The sequence below is a fragment of the Neophocaena asiaeorientalis genome, unplaced genomic scaffold (genome assembly GCF_003031525.2).
Source record: "Neophocaena asiaeorientalis asiaeorientalis breed wild unplaced genomic scaffold, Neophocaena_asiaeorientalis_V1.1 scaffold44, whole genome shotgun sequence".
Lineage (NCBI taxonomy): Eukaryota > Metazoa > Chordata > Mammalia > Artiodactyla > Phocoenidae > Neophocaena > Neophocaena asiaeorientalis.
Window position 1 is genome coordinate 1,259,246 of NW_020173678.1, and position 18,879 is coordinate 1,278,124.

At 61.2% G+C, this 18,879-nt stretch overlaps 2 protein-coding genes across 3 annotated transcripts in view; both read right to left on the reverse strand.

Annotated features, from left to right (window-relative positions):
- LAD1 (ladinin 1) overlaps positions 1 to 1,916 on the reverse strand; it is a 13,365-nt gene extending 11,449 nt beyond the window's left edge. For both annotated transcript variants that reach the window (XM_024749619.1, XM_024749618.1), the window contains exon 1: positions 1,815 to 1,916. In XM_024749619.1, the coding sequence (XP_024605387.1) occupies positions 1,815 to 1,852 (38 nt within the window). In that variant the 5' untranslated portion in view covers positions 1,853 to 1,916. The remainder of the gene's footprint in view (positions 1 to 1,814) is intronic.
- Positions 1,917 to 11,150: 9,234 nt separating this feature from the next.
- On the reverse strand, positions 11,151 to 17,999 carry TNNI1 (troponin I1, slow skeletal type). The gene is made up of 6 exons (XM_024749637.1): positions 17,794 to 17,999; positions 15,718 to 15,849; positions 14,062 to 14,151; positions 12,673 to 12,849; positions 12,328 to 12,437; positions 11,151 to 11,481 (listed from the first exon to the last, which is right to left on the reverse strand). Exons 2-5 carry the CDS (start codon positions 15,841 to 15,843, stop codon positions 12,330 to 12,332), a joined length of 501 nt encoding a protein of 166 aa, XP_024605405.1. The 5' UTR covers positions 15,844 to 15,849; positions 17,794 to 17,999; the 3' UTR covers positions 11,151 to 11,481; positions 12,328 to 12,329.
- Between the last annotated feature and the right edge of the window lie 880 nt (positions 18,000 to 18,879).

Consider the following 18,879-nt stretch of genomic DNA (forward strand, 5'->3'; position numbering starts at 1 on the left):
GTGGCCACAGGTGTCTGCCCACAGGGCTGGGGAGGGCCGGGGGGCGGGGCCGGGGCTGGACCCCGGGGCTTCCCGCTGCCTGGCAATCGCCTCCCCCGCCCCCCGGCCCCCCCTGCAGCCACGGGAGACCGGGGCCATCTGAGCAGGGGACCAGCTAAGACCAGACCCTGCTCGCACTTTAAAAGTTCCAGCGCCCCACTGCCACCTGGTGCACACCCTGACACACATCCGGGCATGTCTCAGACACAAAGTCACACACATCCCAGCAGACCGGGGGCTCCTGACTCAGCCATGTCTGCTTTGTGTTTGGTTTTTTTGTTGTTGTTGTTTTTTTGCGGTACTAGGGCCTCTCACCGCTGTGGCCTCTCCCGTTGCGGAGCACCAGCTCCAGACGCGCAGGCTCAGCGGCCATGGCTCACGGGCCCAGCCGCCCCGCGGCATGTGGGACCTTCCCGGACCGGGGCACGAACCCGCGTCCCCTGCATCGGCAGGCGGACTCTCAACCACTGCGCCACCAGGGAAGCCCTGCTTTGTGTTTTTAGCCCAGCGCCCTGCGCTGTGGTCTTCAATGGACATCCAAATGGGCTCGGACTCCCAAGGCCCAAACTCGGCAACGTCAGAACATACCATCCACCCAGACGTGTCCACACTACACACCCCAACAGACAGGCCCCGCCTGGAAGCAGAGACGCTCCCACGTCAACGCCGGCACCGCACCGTGACCCACAGCAGAGTCTGAGACCTTGACCCCCAGCTCCACCCGCAGTACAGACCCTCCCTGGGCGTGTCCAGCCTCTGAGGCGGCCGGGCCCCTGTCTAGGGCACCGAGCTCCTCCTTTCTTGGGGCGTATCCTTCCCCTCTCTAGACCCCGCGGGCCCCTCTGCAGCGTGGTGACCGGGCAACTGTGCTTCAGAGCAGTGAGGTCTGAGGGTCTGGGCGGCCCCCGGCCCTGGAGAAGCTCTGGAGCCCTTGGGAAGGGGGTGAGGAGAGCCAGAGGCCTTGCTGGGGAAGGCCTGGGAGGTACTGCTCCGTGCCTATAAGGGCAGCCTGGGCCTCCACCCACACGCCCACCTGGGAGGGGTCGGCTTCTACCCACTAGAACCTTCCGGGCTCCCATCTACTACGTGGGCCTCAGTCTCCTGAGGGGGCAGTGTGTGTGTGGGGGGGTCGCAGGTGAAGATGCTCATGGAAGCACCTCTGGGGGGAGGTGCAGGGTGGCCCCAAGGGGTTCAGGGGTCACCAACCACATGAGGGGGGCTGCCTTCCGGACACGCCCCCAGGCTTCTCTGACCCTGACAGATGTCCCGCAGGCAGGGATACGACACCCAGTGCCCAGGCTCTGGGGAGGATAAGCTCACAAATAAAGAATGAAGCCCAGAGCGGGGCAGAAGCTGTGGTGAGGTCACCCAGCCCAGACCCCACCCCGAATCGGAACGCGAGCCTCATCAGTGGGAGGGCATCTGTCCCCCGTACCCAGCCCCCGGCGCTGTTCACCAACGCTTCCCGGTGGTGCTGCCCGGCTCCTGGCACGGCGCCCCCTGCTCCTCCCCGGGCGGGGCCCCTCAAACTCTCTACAGAGAAACGCGGGCCGTCAGGGGGGCTTCTCGGGAAATGAGGCTGGGCCATAACTCCAGAACGCTTCCCCAGTGCCCCGAACCGGCCTCTAGGGGCCGGCAGCCCACCCCAGGCACCCTGCTTGTGCCTCAGCTCCCAAGGGGAGGAAGGAGGCGGTGGGGCAGGCGGAACACCTGCGAGCTGCCAGGTGTGGCCCCGACTCTGTGGCCCCCAGGGGCGGCCAGGCCCCCGGGCTCACCTGGACAGCGTGGCCCAGTTCTTCCTGCTGACTGACATGCCGCCGGAGCCCGGGCGCCCGCCGCGTGCGTCGTGTCCGCTCGGCGCCTCCCCGCGCGCAACCCGCCCGCCGCCGGCGCAGGTAGGCTCACCTGGCCTCTTATCCCCCCCGGCCTGCGTCCCGCGCAGCCGCGCACCGCCTGCTGCCCCGGATTGGCCTGTGGGTAGGCGCGTCGCAGAAGGAGCCGCCCCGGTCCCCGCCCCGGCCACCCGGCCGCGCGCCCAGGACGGGCCGCCGCACCTATGCTCCGACGGACGGACGGGTGGACGAGAGCCCGGGCCGCGCGGGGCGGTGCGGTGCGGGGCGGGGGTGGGGACTTCCTGCTCGGGACCTGTCCGACCAGCCCGCCCGGCCCCTCCCTCCCGCAAGTGCCGCGGCCCGGGGCCGGGGCCCGGGGACGGACCCGCTCTCCGCCCGCCAACCGGCTCGGCCCCGAGAATCCCAGACGGGAGGCGGGCGGGTAGGTGGGAGCCGGCGCGCGTCTGAGGTCTGGAGAGCCCTCCCGGCCGTGCGCTCCGGCCCGCCGCTCCGAGACCCCGGGAGAGCGCGGGGCGCGCTTCCTCTGCGCCGCGCGCAAAACCGCAGGCACGCCCGGGTCAAAGCCCACCCCTCCCGAAAGGAGAGCCTGGGTTCCATTCTGCACACCCTGGAGTGCCTCCGGCTCTGAAAAAGCCAAGACGTCGGAGGCGTCTCCTCGCAGGCTGGTCTGGACTTTGGGCTGGAGGGGCTGGGTGTGGAACCAGGCGGGGGAAGCTCGGCTTTCCCCGGAAGGGAGCAGTGGACAGGGAACTAGCAGTGGAGTTTTGGAGCAAGTGGGGCACCACCTGGCTCCCTTTAAGTGCGCATCCGGCTGCCTGTGCCACTCGCGCTGCCCGCCCGGGAGCCGGCCTCAGGGAGACCAGGGATGGTCAGTCCCCAAGTCGCACGGAGTCTTATCTTCCCGACGCATCAGAACTGGTGCAGCCCCAGGCACCAGCAGGAGAAGAGGGAGGCGGAACTGACAGCGTCTGCCCTGCTGGGTCTCGCTGACCAGCCTGGCCTCCCTGTGGCACTGATCCAGAGCTGGTGGTCTCTACAATACCCTCCAGCTCTGAGATCTCCCAGTAAAGGGCAAGCCAGCCGCTAAGCAGAAGCTGGCACACACACACACAGCTAGCCTGCTAAGGCATCTCCGTCCCCAAATGCCCCCTCCTCCGGGGAGCCTTCCTTCTTGGCCAAAGGAGGTGAGGAGTGAGGTTCAAGGAATGAGAGCTGGACTGGGAGCCTGGAGATGGGGCTTTGGGCTCTGACATGTATGAAACATGTGACGTGGGGCAAATCTCCTGTTTCCTCATGTGGGTAGAATGATACTTTGCCCAGCTTCCTTCCAGGTTGTGGGGATCACACGAGTCCGTGGTTGCGTGCTGGTGATCCTGGGGTGAGCAGTGGGAGAGCTGACAAGACCCCTGCACAGGCCAAGGCAGGCCCTGGGCCACTGGCTCTTCCAGGGAAAGAGAAAGAGGGGCTGGTGATAACCCAGGTCCCTGGATGCTGGGATTTGGGGCCCAGCACTTCCCGGGGAGCCTGCTGACCCCTGGGGACCTAGAGAATGTCCTTCCCATGGTTTGTCAGTGGTGACATCTCAACAGAGAAGGACAAACGACCCCAGTCATTTGAAGCCTGGCCTTTCCAGGGACACTTCATGAAACCAGCAGAGAGTCAGCGGTGTCTCTAAAAGCCCAAACTCCAGCACCCTGTCTATGGACACAAAAACCCAAAGGCACGGAAGATTGGTGCGTAGACAACTCCAGAAGTAAGGAAAAGTGAATTATGTGCGTGTTAGTGCCCCAAAAGTTCCTTGAGGGCAGGCATTGTATATTCACTAGACCCTTCCTGCGTGCCGGGCACTGTGCTTGGTGCTATGTCAGGGCCGCGGTGACAAAGTGTCACCAACTAGGTGGCTTAAAAACAACAGATATTTATTTTCCCACAGTTCTGAAGGCTAGAAGTCCGTCAGCAGAGCCGTGCTCCCTCCAGAGGCTCTAGGGCAGGACCTTTCTTTGCGTCTGTCGTCCTGCTGCTGCTGGTGGCAACCCTGGGCCTGCCGCCACGTGACTCCACGTCTGCCTTCAGAGTCCCAGGGAACCTTCCCGGTGTCTCTGTGCCCGCGTCCAAAGTTCCCTCTTCTTATCAAGACATCAGTCCTTGCATTACAGCCCCACCCTGATCCAATACAACCACATTTAAATTTGATCACATCTGCAAAGACCCGATTTCCCAGTGAGGTCACATTCACAGCTACCAGGGCTTAGGTTTTTTTTGTTTTTTTTTTTTTGCGGTACGCGGGCCTCTCACTGCTGTGGCCTCTCCCGTTGCGGAGCACACGCGCCAGACGCTCAGGCTCCAGCAGCCATGGCTCACGGGCCCAGCCGCTCCGCGGCATGTGGGATCTTCCCGGATCGGGGCACGAACCCGTGTCCCCTGCATCGGCAGGCGGACTCTCAACCACTGCGCCACCAGGGAAGCCCTAGATTGACTATTTTTTTTGTGCGGGAACCTAATTCTACCTGCTACAATCAGCAAACAGCGCTGACTTTTAATGACACCAAGATGGTGGGGACTCAGATCCTGACCCCAAGACAGTCCCAGTTTGGCAGTGGAGGCACACACGTGCTGGTGCACATCCACATGTGCTCCTAATCATATGTACACACGCGTGTGTACAAGCGTAGGTACACAGGCACTCCTAAGCGTCCTTACATACAAGCCGTGTTCAAGACAGGCTGCGACGAAAACTGAAACTGTCATCAGGAGAGATTAATTCTAGTGGAGGGACTGGGGATGCCTGCAAGGGGAGGGAGCATCTGGGTTGGGCTTGAACGTTGAGTGGAATTCACTCATCAGAGAAGGGGGCGAGGGACCCGCTACAGGATGGTGCGTGAACGGAGATGTGGGGTCTTGAGTGGACGGTGGTTCCGCAAGGAGAGGGCTCGTGTGCCCGTCACGGCACCAGGAAAGGGGTCCTCATGCTGCCCTGAGCTGAGGACTTGGCCATGACCCTGCCCGATAGCTGAAAATGACGAGGCAAATGGCCTCTGAGTGGGAAGACCCCCGAGACTTTGAAAGCAACACTGACCAGGCTTCAGGGGGAGACCACCACCGAGGGGACTACTTTTACGTCCATAAAAAAAGAAGGACTTGGGCTTCCCTGGTGGCGCAGTGGTTGAGAGTCCGCCTGCCGATGCAGGGGACGCGGGTTCGTGCCCCGGTCCGGGAAGATCCCACGTGCCGCGGAGCGGCTGGGCCCGTGAGCCATGGCCGCTGAGCCTGCGCCTCCGGAGCCTGTGCTCCACAACGGGAGAGGCCACAACAGTGAGAGGCCCACGTACCGCAAAAAAAAAAAAAAAAAAAGGACTTGAGCACAGAGGAGGGGGAGGAGGGGTTGGCCGGAGGTCTGGAAGGCCGAGTGGTCATGGGGCTGGCTGCTGGGTGGAGGGGAGAAGGCCAGGTGACGCCCACTTGCTACCTTGAGGGGCCAGTGAAGGCTAAGGCCGGTGACCTTAGCCCAAGGGGCCTCAGCCTCAGTATTGACCCCTGGGGCCTGAGAGCTCTTGGTGTGGGGCTGTCTGCACCCTGTGAGGTGGTCAGCAGCACCCCTGGCCTCAGCCACTGGAATGTGAGGGCCCCAAGGACAGCCCGGGGAGCTGTCCAGCACATGGCTGGACGTCGGGGCGGGGCCCAGGACAGCCTGGCCTGCATTTTCCACAGCACCCGAGGGCTTGTGCAGGGCAGGCGGGAGAAGGGGACAATCACAAGGGCAGGGGCGGTGCGCAGGGCATCCGTGCCCGTGTTTCAACGCCCCAAGCGTCTTGGGGAGAGCAGGAGTGTTTCATTCACCCCCGTGTCTACACTAGCACTTGGCGTGATAGGTTTACAGAATTGCAGTAACTTGCTTTGGGAAGGAGAACAGGAAACCCCAGACAGCCTGAGATCCCCTCTGTGTCACCTGGGAGGCTGGGTCGGAGCCTCTCAGCGTCTCGGACCCTTCTTCTCCAGGATCTGGGTCACCCTGATGGTAGATGGCTGCAGGAGTGTACTTGGAAACCAGCAAGTGCGGACGGCCCGGCACCTTGACCACGGGCACCAAGCAGGAGCTCAGAACATCCCCGGTAGCACTGGTTATAGTAGCAAAACTCCAGAAACCAGCCAGAGGCCTATTCACAGGAAAAAGGTGAGTAAGTGGTGGTATTTCATCACGTCGTTCTTTCACAGGGGTGAATTTTGCAATCTTCACCTCTAATGAACTTCAAAGCAGAAGCATGCATTTCGAGGCCCATGAGAAGGACAGGGAGCTCTCGTCTGCCGTGCAGCGCAGCAAGGACATGGTGTGTGGGATCTGCATGGAGGTGGCCTACTTCTCATAGGTACGCGGGCCTCTCTCTGCTGTGGCCTCTCCCGTTGCCAGCCCCAGCGAGCGCCACCTCGGGATCCTCTCCAACTGCAACCACACCTACTGTCTCAAGTCTATTCGCAAGTGGAGGAGTGCTAAGCAAATTTTTTTAATTAATTAATTTATTTATTTATGGCTGCGTTGGGTCTTCGTTGCTGTGCGCGGGCTTTCTCTAGTTGCGGCGAGCGGGGGCTACTCTTCGTTGCGGTGCGCGGGCTTCTCATTGCGGTGGCTTCTCTTGTTGCAGAGCACGGGCTCTAGGCGCACGGGCTTCAGTAGTTGTGGCACGTGGGCTCAGTAGTTGTGGCTTGCGGGCTCTAGAGCGCAGGCTCGGCGCTCTGGAGGGGAAGTGTCATGGTTGGAGAGGGGTGTGCAGGGGCTTCAAAAGCATCTGCAATAACCTAGTTCTTTTGTTTTAATCGAAGTACAGTTAATTTACAATATCGTGTTAGTTTCAGGTGTACAGCAAAGTGATTCAGTTATACATATATATTTATATAATTATTTACTTCCTTATTTTCAGATTATTTTCTGTTATAGATAATTACAAGATATTGAATCGCAGTTCCCTAGTTCTTAAAATGAGTGGTTGACACGGAGGTGTTCACCGTATAATTGTGTACATATGTTAATAACTATGAGCCTGTGCTGGCCACTTCCCCTGGGGAGAATCCAGGAAGGCAGGGCTTATCACCCTGGGAATCCCCTGGTCCAGGAGGGGAGTTTTTGACTCCCCAGCCAGTGAGAGGAGGAAGCCCCCTCTCTCTTCCCCTCCCAAGGAAGACATTGGGCTCTGGATTCCCCGGCCCCCAACCCCTGTCTACACAGGACATAAGGCCGCTTCTTTTTCCCCAAAGAGGCCAGAGTAGAGACCAGGGGATCCCCGGCCCCAGGCCTGCGGGGCTGGAAGTCACAGCCTGACTGTGACTGGGAGGTAAGACACACACCCTAAAGAATCCAGGGCAGTGGTTCCCTGGCTTTGGGTTTCACCAACTAATAATACTTTTTAAAATATGAATACACAAATCGTGTTGCCACCATTTTGTTGGTTTTTTGTTTGTTTGTTTGCGGTACGCGGGCCTCTCACTGCTGTGGCCTCTCCCGTTGCGGAGCACAGGCTCCGGACGCGCAGGCTCAGCGGCCATGGCTCACGGGCCCAGCCGCTCCGCGGCATGTGGGATCTTCCCGGACCGGGACACGAACCCGCGTCCCCTGCATCGGCAGGCGGACTCTCAACCACTGCGCCACCAGGGAAGCCCCACCACTTTGTTTTTTGAAGAAATTAGAAGACAACAATGACCACTTCCTGTGCTCCCACCCCATAAGTACAGGGTATCTTGATACTAAAATAATAGAATTAAGGCATGCATACTTGAGAAAAGGAGAACCCTTTTCACTGAATGCATGTAGCTTTATGGAAACTTCACTGCAGTAGCCCGGTTTCCTCAGCGGGCAGTGGAGCAGTAGGAAGTTGGGTCACAGAGATCCAATCAGGGGAATTGCATCTGGAAAATTCTAAAACGAGGGCCATGTGGGCATCCATCGCACTCAAGGGCAAGCAAGCCACCACCCTCACGGGCACACACACCAGGCTCACCCCTTCCGACGGACGGCCACGGGTGCATACACGCACGCACACACACACACACACACTCCTTCCCGGGGCTCCCGGGTTGGAAAACCTGCCCTGGCATTTAGGTGTGGCCATACTTCTCTCCTGAGCCCAGAGCCGAGGGTGGGGCTCACCCAGCCCGTGTCAACCGGTGGAGCCAGGTGGGTGCTGACCCGGAGCCAGAGGTGGGCCACCCGCTCAGGCCCCCAGCCCACTGCCTCTGGCCGGGAGACCAGAGCTCTGTCCACCTACAGGGAGTCCAGGGCCCTGTTCTGTCCCCCTGGTAGGGCTGTGACCTTGAGCAATTCAGTCTCCCTCTCTGGGCCTCCAGAAGCCGGCTACAGCCCTATGCACCAGACCCACGGGCAGATGGGGGCTGCGCTGCTCAGCTGTGGCCTCAGGGACCCGCTTAGGAGTGTGTCTCGGGATAGACTGCCCGTCACTCACCTCCAGTGGAGGGCCCGCTGGCCGGCTTTAGGGTTGCTGAGGAGGGAGCCCTGCTGGGGTCAGGAGAGGCGGCTGCCGTCCGCACTGGCCCCAGCGGCCTGTCCCAGGCTTCGGCAGCTTGGTCACCCACCTGGAACAAACCTGGCCGGCCGGGAGCCCTGCGGGGAGCCTGACTTGCTTCGTGGGGGGCCATTGGGGCTAATGTTTAACGGGCTCCCTCCTTGGCAGGACACTCCAGTCCCCGCAGCCCTGAGCCTGGGCCTGCCCTGACATCCTGCTGCGAGGTGGGCCCCAGACAGACAGCGGGCTCGGCCTCCTGCCCCGTGGATATAGAGACTTGGGGGACGGCTGGCCTCCTCAGGCTCTGGGGCAGGCAGGGGTGTAGCGGGTGGCCTTCTGCCCTGGTCGTTCCTTCCAGGAGGCAGGAGCTCCCCCTCCAGCGGCCGCTAGCTATAGGTCCGTGTCCCTGCTGTTGGAGAAAGTCGGCCCCTTTGCCCATTTGGGTGCATTTGCATCTCATTTGAATGTTTTCTCCTCTCTGGGGACAGGTGAACTCCAAGGTGCGTATGCATTGCCCTTGGTCCCCGGCCACATCCCTTCTGGAAAGTTACAGGTCGGGCTCTGTTGAGGCAAGCCTGATCCCAGAAAAGGGTGACCGCCAAGGCAGGTTGACCCAGGTCCCTGTCCCCAGCCTGCAGCTGTCACAGCCCTTGACTCGTAGTGAGTGACTTCAACCCTCCCAGCCTCTGTCTCCTCACGTGTCAATGAATCTGCGATAACAGGTACCCCTTCGGTTTTGGTGAGAACGTAATGATGTGATTCTGGTAAGGCATGTTATTAGGTCGTGAGTAGGAGTCCGGGCTCTAACAGACCAGCTGAGCTCGGTCCTGGCCCCTCGTTCACTAACCGTGTGGCCATGGAAAGGTGTTAACCTCTCTGTGCCTCGCTTTCCCATCTGTGAAACGGGAGTGGTTGTGGTCCCTCTCAGGGGGTGTCGCGAAGCTTAGATGAGCTCATTCAGGTGCAGAGAGCAGTACCTGGAGGGGAGTGAGTGCTGCAGCTGCTGGGCTTCAGTGGGACCCAGCTCCCGGCTCTGCCCTGCTCGTGTCCAGGCTCGGTCCCTGCGTGGTGAGTGGGGACCGGGTGGAATCCTGCTTCTCTCTCTCCAGAGACCACGCCTCCCGCCCAGGCCCTGCTGTGGCCACAACTAAGCCAGCCCCGCCCACTGCCACCCCAAGGAGCCCTGTGACAGAGCCCCCTGGCCGTCACCACTCAGGGCTCCGTTGCACGGGGGGCAGGCTAGGTCTGGCCCTGCCAGGAAGCAGAACGGACTGGACATCCTCCCGGAGGGCTTTGGGTGGGGCAGGGGCCCTTTCCCAGAGGGCCCTCCTCCCACGGGCTCTCTGCGCCAGGCGTTTGCTCTGAGTCAGGCCTGGCTTTGCAAGGCAGGGTGGGGGCCCCAGCGTGCTGGGCCCCAGGTCGATAGTTGGGGGGCGGAACCGAGCACTGCCTTTGCAACTCGGGGCCAGGATCTCCCAGGGCTGAGAGGAAGCAGAGGGGGGAGGCCACGCTATGGACCCAGGCCGGCCGCGGTGACCTGTGCGTCAGGGAAGGGGGCGTGTGTACGGCTGCCGGGCGTGAGACCCAAGCCAGGCTCTGTGCCTGGCCCAGCCCCGCTGGGCTTTCCAGCTGCGTGTGTGTGTGTGTGTGTGTGTGTGTGTGTCTGTGTGTGTGTCTGTGTGTGTCTGCGCCTGAGAGTTTCCGTGTTTCTAGGAGCTGTTTTCTTTGAGCACGTCCACCTCTCCGCCCACTGAGCTGTTTGCAGCAAGGACCCAGGCAGACTGCTCTTCCCCCAGCACATCTCGGGCTGCTGGTCCTTCAGGGGCTGGCTGGCTGCGTGGCCGGGAGCCAGACCCCGGCCCAGGGGCCCCTGGTGCTGCACTTTGCTCCCAACTTCTGGCATTTATGGTAGATAATGCACTGGGAGCAGAGGGCAGAACAGGGACTCACAGGCAGCTGGAGGGCTCTTCACACAGCCCAGCCTCTCCTGGGGCCAGTGCCGGGCGGCCAAAAAGCCAAGGGCCGGGCCGGGGACCAGCTGCTTCCTCGTAGGCATATCTCAGGAGTCACGGGAGCCGCTGCCCTCCATGTGTGTGGAGGGGTGCCCCCAGGCCCCCCATTCCACCCCAGCAGACTTGCACCCCTCACCGGGCTTTGGCCCAGATGTCAGCGAGATGGAGAAAGGACCTGACCTGGAGGACAGACAACTGACTGCCACACCTTGGGACAGAATCAGTCCTGGGGGACATGGTCCATCAGGAGTGTGAAGGAAAGACAGTCAGGGAGGGTGGATGCAGGTGGACAGGGCTGGCCCAGGACCCGATGGGAGAGCCCAGGGCAGGCGTGAACAAGGAGCTGCCTGGTGGCCGGGGTGGAACTGCAGGGCATCCCCCTGGCTGGGCCAGGACACCGACCTGACTGCTCACCCCGAGGGTCAGGCACACCAGGGCACCCAGGAGAGGGGAGCCGGGGGAACGGCCCCGTGAGAGCAGCAGGGCCAGGGGCTGGGAATGGAGGGGCCCCTTGACAGCTGCGGGTCAGGCTGGGCTGAGCTGAGCACCCTGGGGGTGAGGCTGTGCTGTGTGGTGTCACCGGACCAGATGGCAGGAGGACCAGGGGGACCTGAGCAGGTGACCCTCCATGCTGCCCCGAGCTGCTGCCTGAAGCCCAGCACAGCCTCCCTCACAGGCTCCCTGCCTTCCCCCTCCCCCAGGTGCTCACAGCCGGAGCTGCAGAAGTGAGCAGGACACTGGTTTTAATGGAGAGGCTGTGACGCCCACGGGCGCTTGACATACAGAGTGGAGGGTGCATGCCTCCTCGAGGCCTGGTTGCCCCACAGCGGCCGGAGCCCCAGGGAGCCCCAGGGAGCCCACCCGCCAGCCAGGCGCCGTCTTCAGACGCTGCCGTTCCTCCCCTCTTGTGTCTGTTAATCCCAGTCCCGCCGGAAGGCGCTCAGGCTGGAAGGGAGACGTGGGAGGAGGGGGCGCGCTCTGCAGTGCAGGGGGGTATGCTGAGAGGCCGGCGGGCGGGGCTGCAGGAAGGAGCAGGCAGGGCACCCGGAGCACAGTTTGGCCAGCTGCCTGCGGGACAGAGAGGCAGCAGCCCTCAGTTCCCAGGCCTTCTCACCCCGGCACCCAGGCTGGACTGCTGTCCACAGGGGCTCCTACGAGCCTCAGCTCTCCCCACCCTCCTCCCCACGGGGCTCCTCGCACCTGTCCGCCTGGGCATCCTCCCACGCGTGGCCAATCCCCACCTCTGAGCTCTGGTTGCACCATCAGCCCCTGACATGCCCTCCTGCGTCCACAACCCCATCACATCCTCGGAGAGCTTGCCCCTCCAGGAGGCTTCTCAGATGGACAGGGCTGTCGGACAGACCCTGCCCTGTTGCACGTGCCCTCCGCATGCCCACAGAGGGCTTCACGTGTCCTAACATTCTGCTTTCTCCAGCAGCTTCCTCGGAGAGTGGGTGGCCTTGTCTCCTCTGAATGGAAGCCCCCCGACCAGTGCTGGGCACTTTGCAGGATTCCCCAGGAGGCAGTTAAAAGTGGTTTAGACTTTTGGAAAGTCAGAGCTGGAAGGCCCTGGGGGTCATGGAATCCAGGGGTTCTAAGCTCTGGCATCAGAGTCACCTAGGGGCTGATCCCACCCCAGAGGCTCGGATCCAGCAGGCCTGGGAGGGGCCAGATCATCTGCGCCCCAGGTGATACACCTGGGGGATCACGGAGCTGACGCAACCCCCATGCTGCAGGTGAGGGAGTGAAGGGCCCCGAAGCAGGGATGATGTGCCTACAGTCTCAGGGGACCAGGACTGAGCCACCTCAGGGCTCCTCTTCCCCGCCCACCCTGCCCAGCCCGCCAGCCGCCGTCCTGGCGTCCCTGCTGCCCTGTCAACTGGGGCCTGGGAGCGGGGAGCTGGCTCTGCCTACCTCTACTGGGAGGTCGGGGACTTGGCAGCATCGAACATCTTCTTGCGGCCCTCCATCCCGGACATGGCCTCCACGTTCTTCCTCCAGTCGCCCACCTCCACGGGCCGCTCCTGTGGGCGGCCACACAGGGGACACTTAGCACCAGGCCCTCCCTGCACAGGAGCGGCTGGGTGATGGGAAGTCAGCCTCCCCTAAGAGGTGGGACATCCCAGCCCTCCCCCCAGAACAGGGTGGTGAGGCCTCTCCTGGTCTCCCAGGGGTCCTGGAGCGTGCTGCCAGCTGGCGGGGCTCATGTGGGGGGCGTAGGGCTGGCCAAGGCCGTGTCGGGTGAGGTCGGGGGCTCACCTTCTCCGTGTCCTCCTTTTTCACAGACTTGAGGTTGGCGCGCAGGTCCATGGACACCTTGTGCTTGGAGCCCAGCAGGGCGCGCAGCATGGCGTCGGCCGAGACGCGGACGCGCCGCAGGGGGGGGCGCTTGAACTTCCCGCGCAGGTCCAGCACCTTGAGCTTCAGGTCCTTGATCTGCGGGGAGGGGGCAGCTCAGGGCTCCGGGGCCCAGCCAGGCCCCACTTCTCCAGGCTCCAGGCCAGGCCCTCGGGGACGCCCAGACCCACTATCTGTCACCTTGCAAACAGCCACCTCCGTTCTATCCTATTCAATTGGTACAGGGGTGAGTGGGACTCCGAGAGGGAACTCGGTTAGCCGTGGCGGCCATGGCGGCCATGCAGGGAAGAGACAGAAGTGTCATTCGGAAGCCCTGCTTGCAGTGGGACGGGCCACTTCCTCTTATTCCCGCTTCTAACCAGTCCCTTCCCAGTGAGCCTTCAGAGCAGGTCATTGAGGGCACAGCCCTGGTCCAGCAGGATGGATAAACCCCATGTCCGAGCCCCCTGGGGGATTTCCAGGGTGCACCCTCAGGAGGAAATTCTGGGGGGATCCCTGAACCCACAGATCGTCATTCCTGCTGGGGAGAAGTGGGAAGGAGGGAAGTGGCTCCAGTCCCTCCCCACCCCTCTGCTGGAACAGGTGCCCACTCCAGCAGCAGGAGCCCTGCCCCTCTGCATTCTGCCCACCGCACCAGAGCTGGGTCTGGGTGGAGCTGACGCCCCGCGCCCCATGCTGGGGGAGTGCTAAGTGACTGGAGTGAGGGTCAGAGGCCAGGCCCATCCTAGGTCCACCGCTGTGTGACCTGGGCCGAGTTTCTCAGCCTCTCTGAACCTGTGTCCTCATCTGTCAGGTGCAGATAAAAGCACCCACTTCGTCCACAGGCGTGCAGGGAGGATCAAAGGGACAATGCACATGAAAGCCGTTTGCAAGGTAAGGTGTTATTAACAGGCTATGATTATTTGTGTGGGTGAATAAAATGGGTGGCTTCTCTTCCACTGAAGAGCCCACCTTACAGGTTGGATGAAGTCTGTGCTTTTCATCTGTGTGAAAAGCATCACCTTCTCTCTGCCCAACTCCAGCCCTGGGGGATGGAGTGCAGGGACCAGAGCTTTCTAAGTGCCACTCCCCAGACCCAGCAGTGGGAGGGGGACCTGGTCCACAACTGCCACGTCAGTGCCCACCCGACACCCCCAGACGTCACCCGCCACCCACCTGACCTGCACTGGCTGCGCCCACCTTCTCACACACCACCCTGTCCCAGCCAGCCAGCCTGCTCCAGCTGTGCCCCTGCCACCCCCCAGCCCCGGCTCACCTCCCTGGTGTTTCCACCCCCCAGCCCCGGCTCACCTCCCTGGTGTTATGCAGGCATTTGGCCTCGATGTCATATCTCTCCTCGTCCACCACCTCCACCTTGGCGTGCAGGTCCCGGCACAGGTCCTGCGGAAGCAGGGGAGTCAGGAAGGGAGATGAGGGAGCCGCTCAGCCCCCAGCCCCGCTTTTCCACCTCCCGGCCGGGTGCCCGGCCCCTCCTCCACCTCGGCAAGACCTGAGCTGTGGAAGGGGCTGATAGACCCCTTCGCTCTGAATGGAAGTCCTTTGTTTTCCTTTCCGAATGTACTTATCGCTAAAAAGTTTTCTTATGATAAAAAGAATGTAAGTTAATTGTAGAAATTTTGAAAATTATGTATTAAGCAAAAATAATAAAACAAGGGGACTTCCCTAGCGGTCCAGTGATTAAGACTCTGAGCTCCCAATACAGGGGACACGGGTTCGATGGAACTAAGACCCCGCATGCCGCACGGTACAGCCTAAACAAACAAAAAAATACTACTACTAATAAAATAGGAATAATTAGTGATACTAATTATTATTATTTAATTAATAATAAAATAGGAATTATTACCACCAGGCAGTAATAACATAGGTTACCGCCTGGAGGTAACCATCGGTGACATGTTGGTCTACAAATGGTGGGACTTCCCTGGCGGTCCAGTGGGTAAGACTCCGAGTTCCCGATGCAGGGGGCCTGGGTTCCATCCCTGGTCGGGGAACTAGATCCCACATACATGCCACAACTAAGAAGTCTGCATGCCACAACTGAGACCTGGCACAGACAAAATAAGTAAATAAATGCCTTTTTAAAAAAATGGTCCCTGACTTACGATGGCTCAGCTTATGATCTTTTTTGCCTTTATGATGGTGAGAGAGCAATAGAAATTCAGTAGAAACCATCCTTGGAAGTTTGAATTTTAATCCTTCCCGCTAGTGATGTTCGGTGCTGGGCAGTGCAGCCCCAGCTCCCAGGCAGCCCCACGCTCGTGAGGGTGGCCACCCACACACGTAAAACCATTCTGTACCAGACAACCATCTGCTTTTTCATCGTCAGTAAATTACACGAGATATTCAACTCTTTATTATAAAATAGGCTTTTCTGTTAGTTGATTTCGCCCAACTTTCAGCTACCGTGAGTGGGGTCCTCACACGGTTAAGCTGGGCCAGGTGAGCTGTGATGTGCGCTGGGTGAGGCGTAGACAGTGCACTTTGGCCCTACGACAGTTTCACCTGACGATGGGCTTCTTGGGACTTAACCCCATCGTAAGTCAAAGGAGATCTGTATCTCCTTCCGGGCCCTTCACTCTGCAGTCGCTGGTGTTTAAACTCTTATCAATGTTATAAAAACATTAAAGGCCTATTTGCAGGGGAAGGACGGGCAGATCTGGAGAAGTGGGCCCTCCCAAGCGTTGGCCAGCTCCCCGCTCTGCACCGTCACGCTGCTCCAATACGCGACCTAGCCCCTGCTCAGCCCCCGCCACCCCCCGCAAGCAAGCCCCTCCTCCCTGCTGAGGCTCCCTTCCCGCTCGTAAAATGGGACCCAACGCCCCACCCCAGCCCGACCCCGCGCCACGGGGCTGTGAAGGCTAATGAGAGAGCTTGCGGCCGAGCCAGTCCGAGTCCCTGCCGCGGGGCTGCGCGCCGCTTCGGGAGCCCCTGTCCCATGCCCACCTGCAGGGCGCTGAGCGACAGGCCTCGGGTCTGCAGCGCAGGGATGCGCTCGGCCAGGTAGCGACTCTTCTCGGCCTCCCGCGCCTCGTGCTCTTGCTCCCAGCACTCCTTGGCCTTGGCCAGCATCAGGCTCTGCGCAGGACACGCCCGGTGAGCGCGGCCCCGGCCCCCCACGGCAGTGGGGCCTGAAGGGGAGGCGGGCCCCAGACTGCCAGCCCGGCCCCGGACGAGGCCCAGCTCAGGCAGCTGCCAAGAGTGGGAGTGTGTGCCTGGCCACGTGACGCCAAAGCCCGGGGGACCACACACCAGCACCCGCGCTCTTGGACCCCGGGCCTTACTGTCCTTCAATCTTCCTCTTACCATTTCTCATCTTTTTGGGCCCCAGGGCTCCTAAGAAAGAATCTCTTACCAAAATAAAGCAAGCCCTCTGCCCCCACCAGGGGTCCCACCCTGAACATGGCCCCGCCTCCTGCCAAGCCCTGGGAAGGTGCCAGGACCAGAATTCCAGGTTCCCACCCTCTGACCACAGGCTCCGGGCTCTGGCCACACTCCCTCTGCCGCGTCCTCCTCCATCCCCTCTCGTCCTCCATCCCCTCTCGTCCTCCATCCCCTCCTCCTCCTTCCCCTCTCCTCCTCCATCCCCTCCTCCTCCTTCCCCTCTCCTCCTCCATCCCCTCCTCCTCCTTCCCCTCTCCTCCTCCATCCCCTCCTCCTCCTTCCCCTCTCCTCCTCCATCCCCTCCTCCTCCTTCCCCTCTCCTCCTCCATCCCCTCCTCCTCCTTCCCCTCTCCTCCTCCATCCCCTCCTCCTCCTTCCCCTCTCCTCCTCCATCCCCTCCTCCTCCTTCCCCTCTCCTCCTCCATCCCCTCCTCCTCCTTCCCCTCTCCTCCTCCATCCCCTCCTCCTCCTTCCCCTCTCCTCCTCCATCCCCTCCTCCTCCTTCCCCTCTCCTCCTCCATCCCCTCCTCCTCCTTCCCCTCTCCTCCTCCATCCCCTCCTCCTCCTTCCCCTCTCCTCCTCCATCCCCTCCTCCTCCTTCCCCTCTCCTCCTCCATCCCCTCCTCCTCCTTCCCCTCTCCTCCTCCATCCCCTCCTCCTCCTTCCCCTCTCCTCCTCCATCCCCTCCTCCTCCTTCCCCTCTCCTCCTCCATCCCCTCCTCCTCCTTCCCCTCTCCTCCTCCATCCCCTCCTCCTCCTTCCCCTCTCCTCCTCCATCCCCTCCTCCTCCTTCCCCTCTCCTCCTCCATCCCCTCCTCCTCCTTCCCCTCTCCTCCTCCATCCCCTCCTCCTCCTTCCCCTCTCCTCCTCCATCCCCTCCTCCTCCTTCCCCTCTCCTCCTCCATCCCCTCCTCCTCCTTCCCCTCTCCTCCTCCATCCCCTCCTCCTCCTTCCCCTCTCCTCCTCCATCCCCTCCTCCTCCTTCCCCTCTCCTCCTCCATCCCCTCCTCCTCCTTCCCCTCTCCTCCTCCATCCCCTCCTCCTCCTTCCCCTCTCCTCCTCCATCCCCTCCTCCTCCTTCCCCTCTCCTCCTCCATCCCCTCCTCCTCCTTCCCCTCTCCTCCTCCATCCCCTCCTCCTCCTTCCCCTCTCCTCCTCCATCCCCTCCTCCTCCTTCCCCTCTCCTCCTCCATCCCCTCCTCCTCCTTCCCCTCTCCTCCTCCATCCCCTCCTCCTCCTTCCCCTCTCCTCCTCCATCCCCTCCTCCTCCTTCCCCTCTCCTCCTCCATCCCCTCCTCCTCCTTCCCCTCTCCTCCTCCATCCCCTCCTCCTCCTTCCCCTCCTCCTCCATCCCCTCTCCTCCTCCATCCCCTCCTCCTCCATCTCCTCCTCCTCCATCCCCTCTCGTCCTCCATCCCCTCCTCCTCCTTCCCCTCCTCCTCCATCCCCATTCATCCTCCATCCCCTCGTCCTCCATCCCCTCGTCCTCCATCCCCTCCTCCTCCATCCCCTCTCCTCCTCCACCTCCTCCCCACTCTGGTCTCCCTCCTCTTTGACCTCCCATGACCCTCCCCCCCAGAGATGCACTGCACCCCTCTACCTCCCCGGACACCTCCCCAGAGCCAGGACCCCGCTCACCTTCAGCAGGAGTTTGCGGGAGGCAGTAATCTTGGGTTTTCTCTGAGGAGAAAGAGGAGAGATGGGTGAGGTGGCGGCTATAGAACCAGAAATCTGGACCAGGCCGGGATGAGCGCCTGCCTGTCACCATCCTAACCCAGAATCCTCACCTCAGGGTCCCTTAAAAGCTCATCTTGTGATTGCACCCCTCAGATTCAGAGACTCAGCTCCCTGACCGAGGGGCTGAATCCTGCAAGACACTGCGTAGGTCACAGGGTCTGGGCACTCCCTTCCTCATCTGTGAGTCAGGATGCTGAGACCCACCTAACCCGGTCCACAGAGGGACTACAGACAGAATGAGATCGTGCGTGAGCACCGGCTTTGAACAGCGTGCATGAGGCACACGGCCCGGCACGCTGGGGCAATGTTGTGTCACCAGAGAAGTAAGCCCTGAGTTCCCTCAATAAAGAAGCTCCATCTCTTTAGACGTCAAAACTTTTCTTGATGTCAACACCATCCATATAAATTGTTCTCAGTTATGAAGACAGTATTTTCTCTTCTTATTAAAAATGCTTGACATCTCTTGCTGACTAGATATGTCCTAATAGGTCTTGGCCCTGTGGCAGCGTCCCCCAGGGAAGCGAGAGGGGTCTGCTCCATCCCTAACTCCGAGGGCTCCTGTCTCCTCCTGGACACAGGTGGTCACTTCTCGAGCTACTGGTGAACGCCCCCCCCCCCCACCTGCAGCTACTCTGCGGAGCCCCGGCCACAGCTTGGGTTTGCTATTCTTGTGCGTAAAGTAGAAGCAATCAGCTCTGAGCCGTCCCTGTGGGAGAAAATGAAGGGGCTCTCGTGCCTGGAACCTGCTTCTAATCCAGCTATTCAGGGTGCTCTGTCTTTTCCTCTCCGAAAGCCAAGGGTTTTGCCGCGTGTCCGGTCCGCGTGGTTGCCAGGGAATGGCCTGTTGCTATGTGCGTCACCAGCCGCGGTTTACACTGTCATGCACCCGCGGAGATGTCTCACCATCTCCCCACCAACCGGGGGAGATTTTGGCCACCTCGTTGCCCATCAGTCACCAGGGACTCACTTTCATATGAGCCTCAGTGA

What these genes read in the sequence shown, in the direction of transcription:
- TNNI1 (XM_024749637.1), bottom strand. Translation starts at nt 15,843, where the DNA reads ATGCTGGCCAAGGCCAAGGAGTGCTGGGAGCAAGAGCACGAGGCGCGG. An exon ending in GCCTGCATAACACCAGGGAG is followed by an intron (nt 12,850 to 14,061) that starts GTGAGCCGGGGC and finishes CCCTCCCCGCAG; the next exon opens with ATCAAGGACCTGAAGCTCAA. An exon ending in AAAAGGAGGACACGGAGAAG is followed by an intron (nt 12,438 to 12,672) that starts GTGAGCCCCCGA and finishes GGCCGCCCACAG; the next exon opens with GAGCGGCCCGTGGAGGTGGG.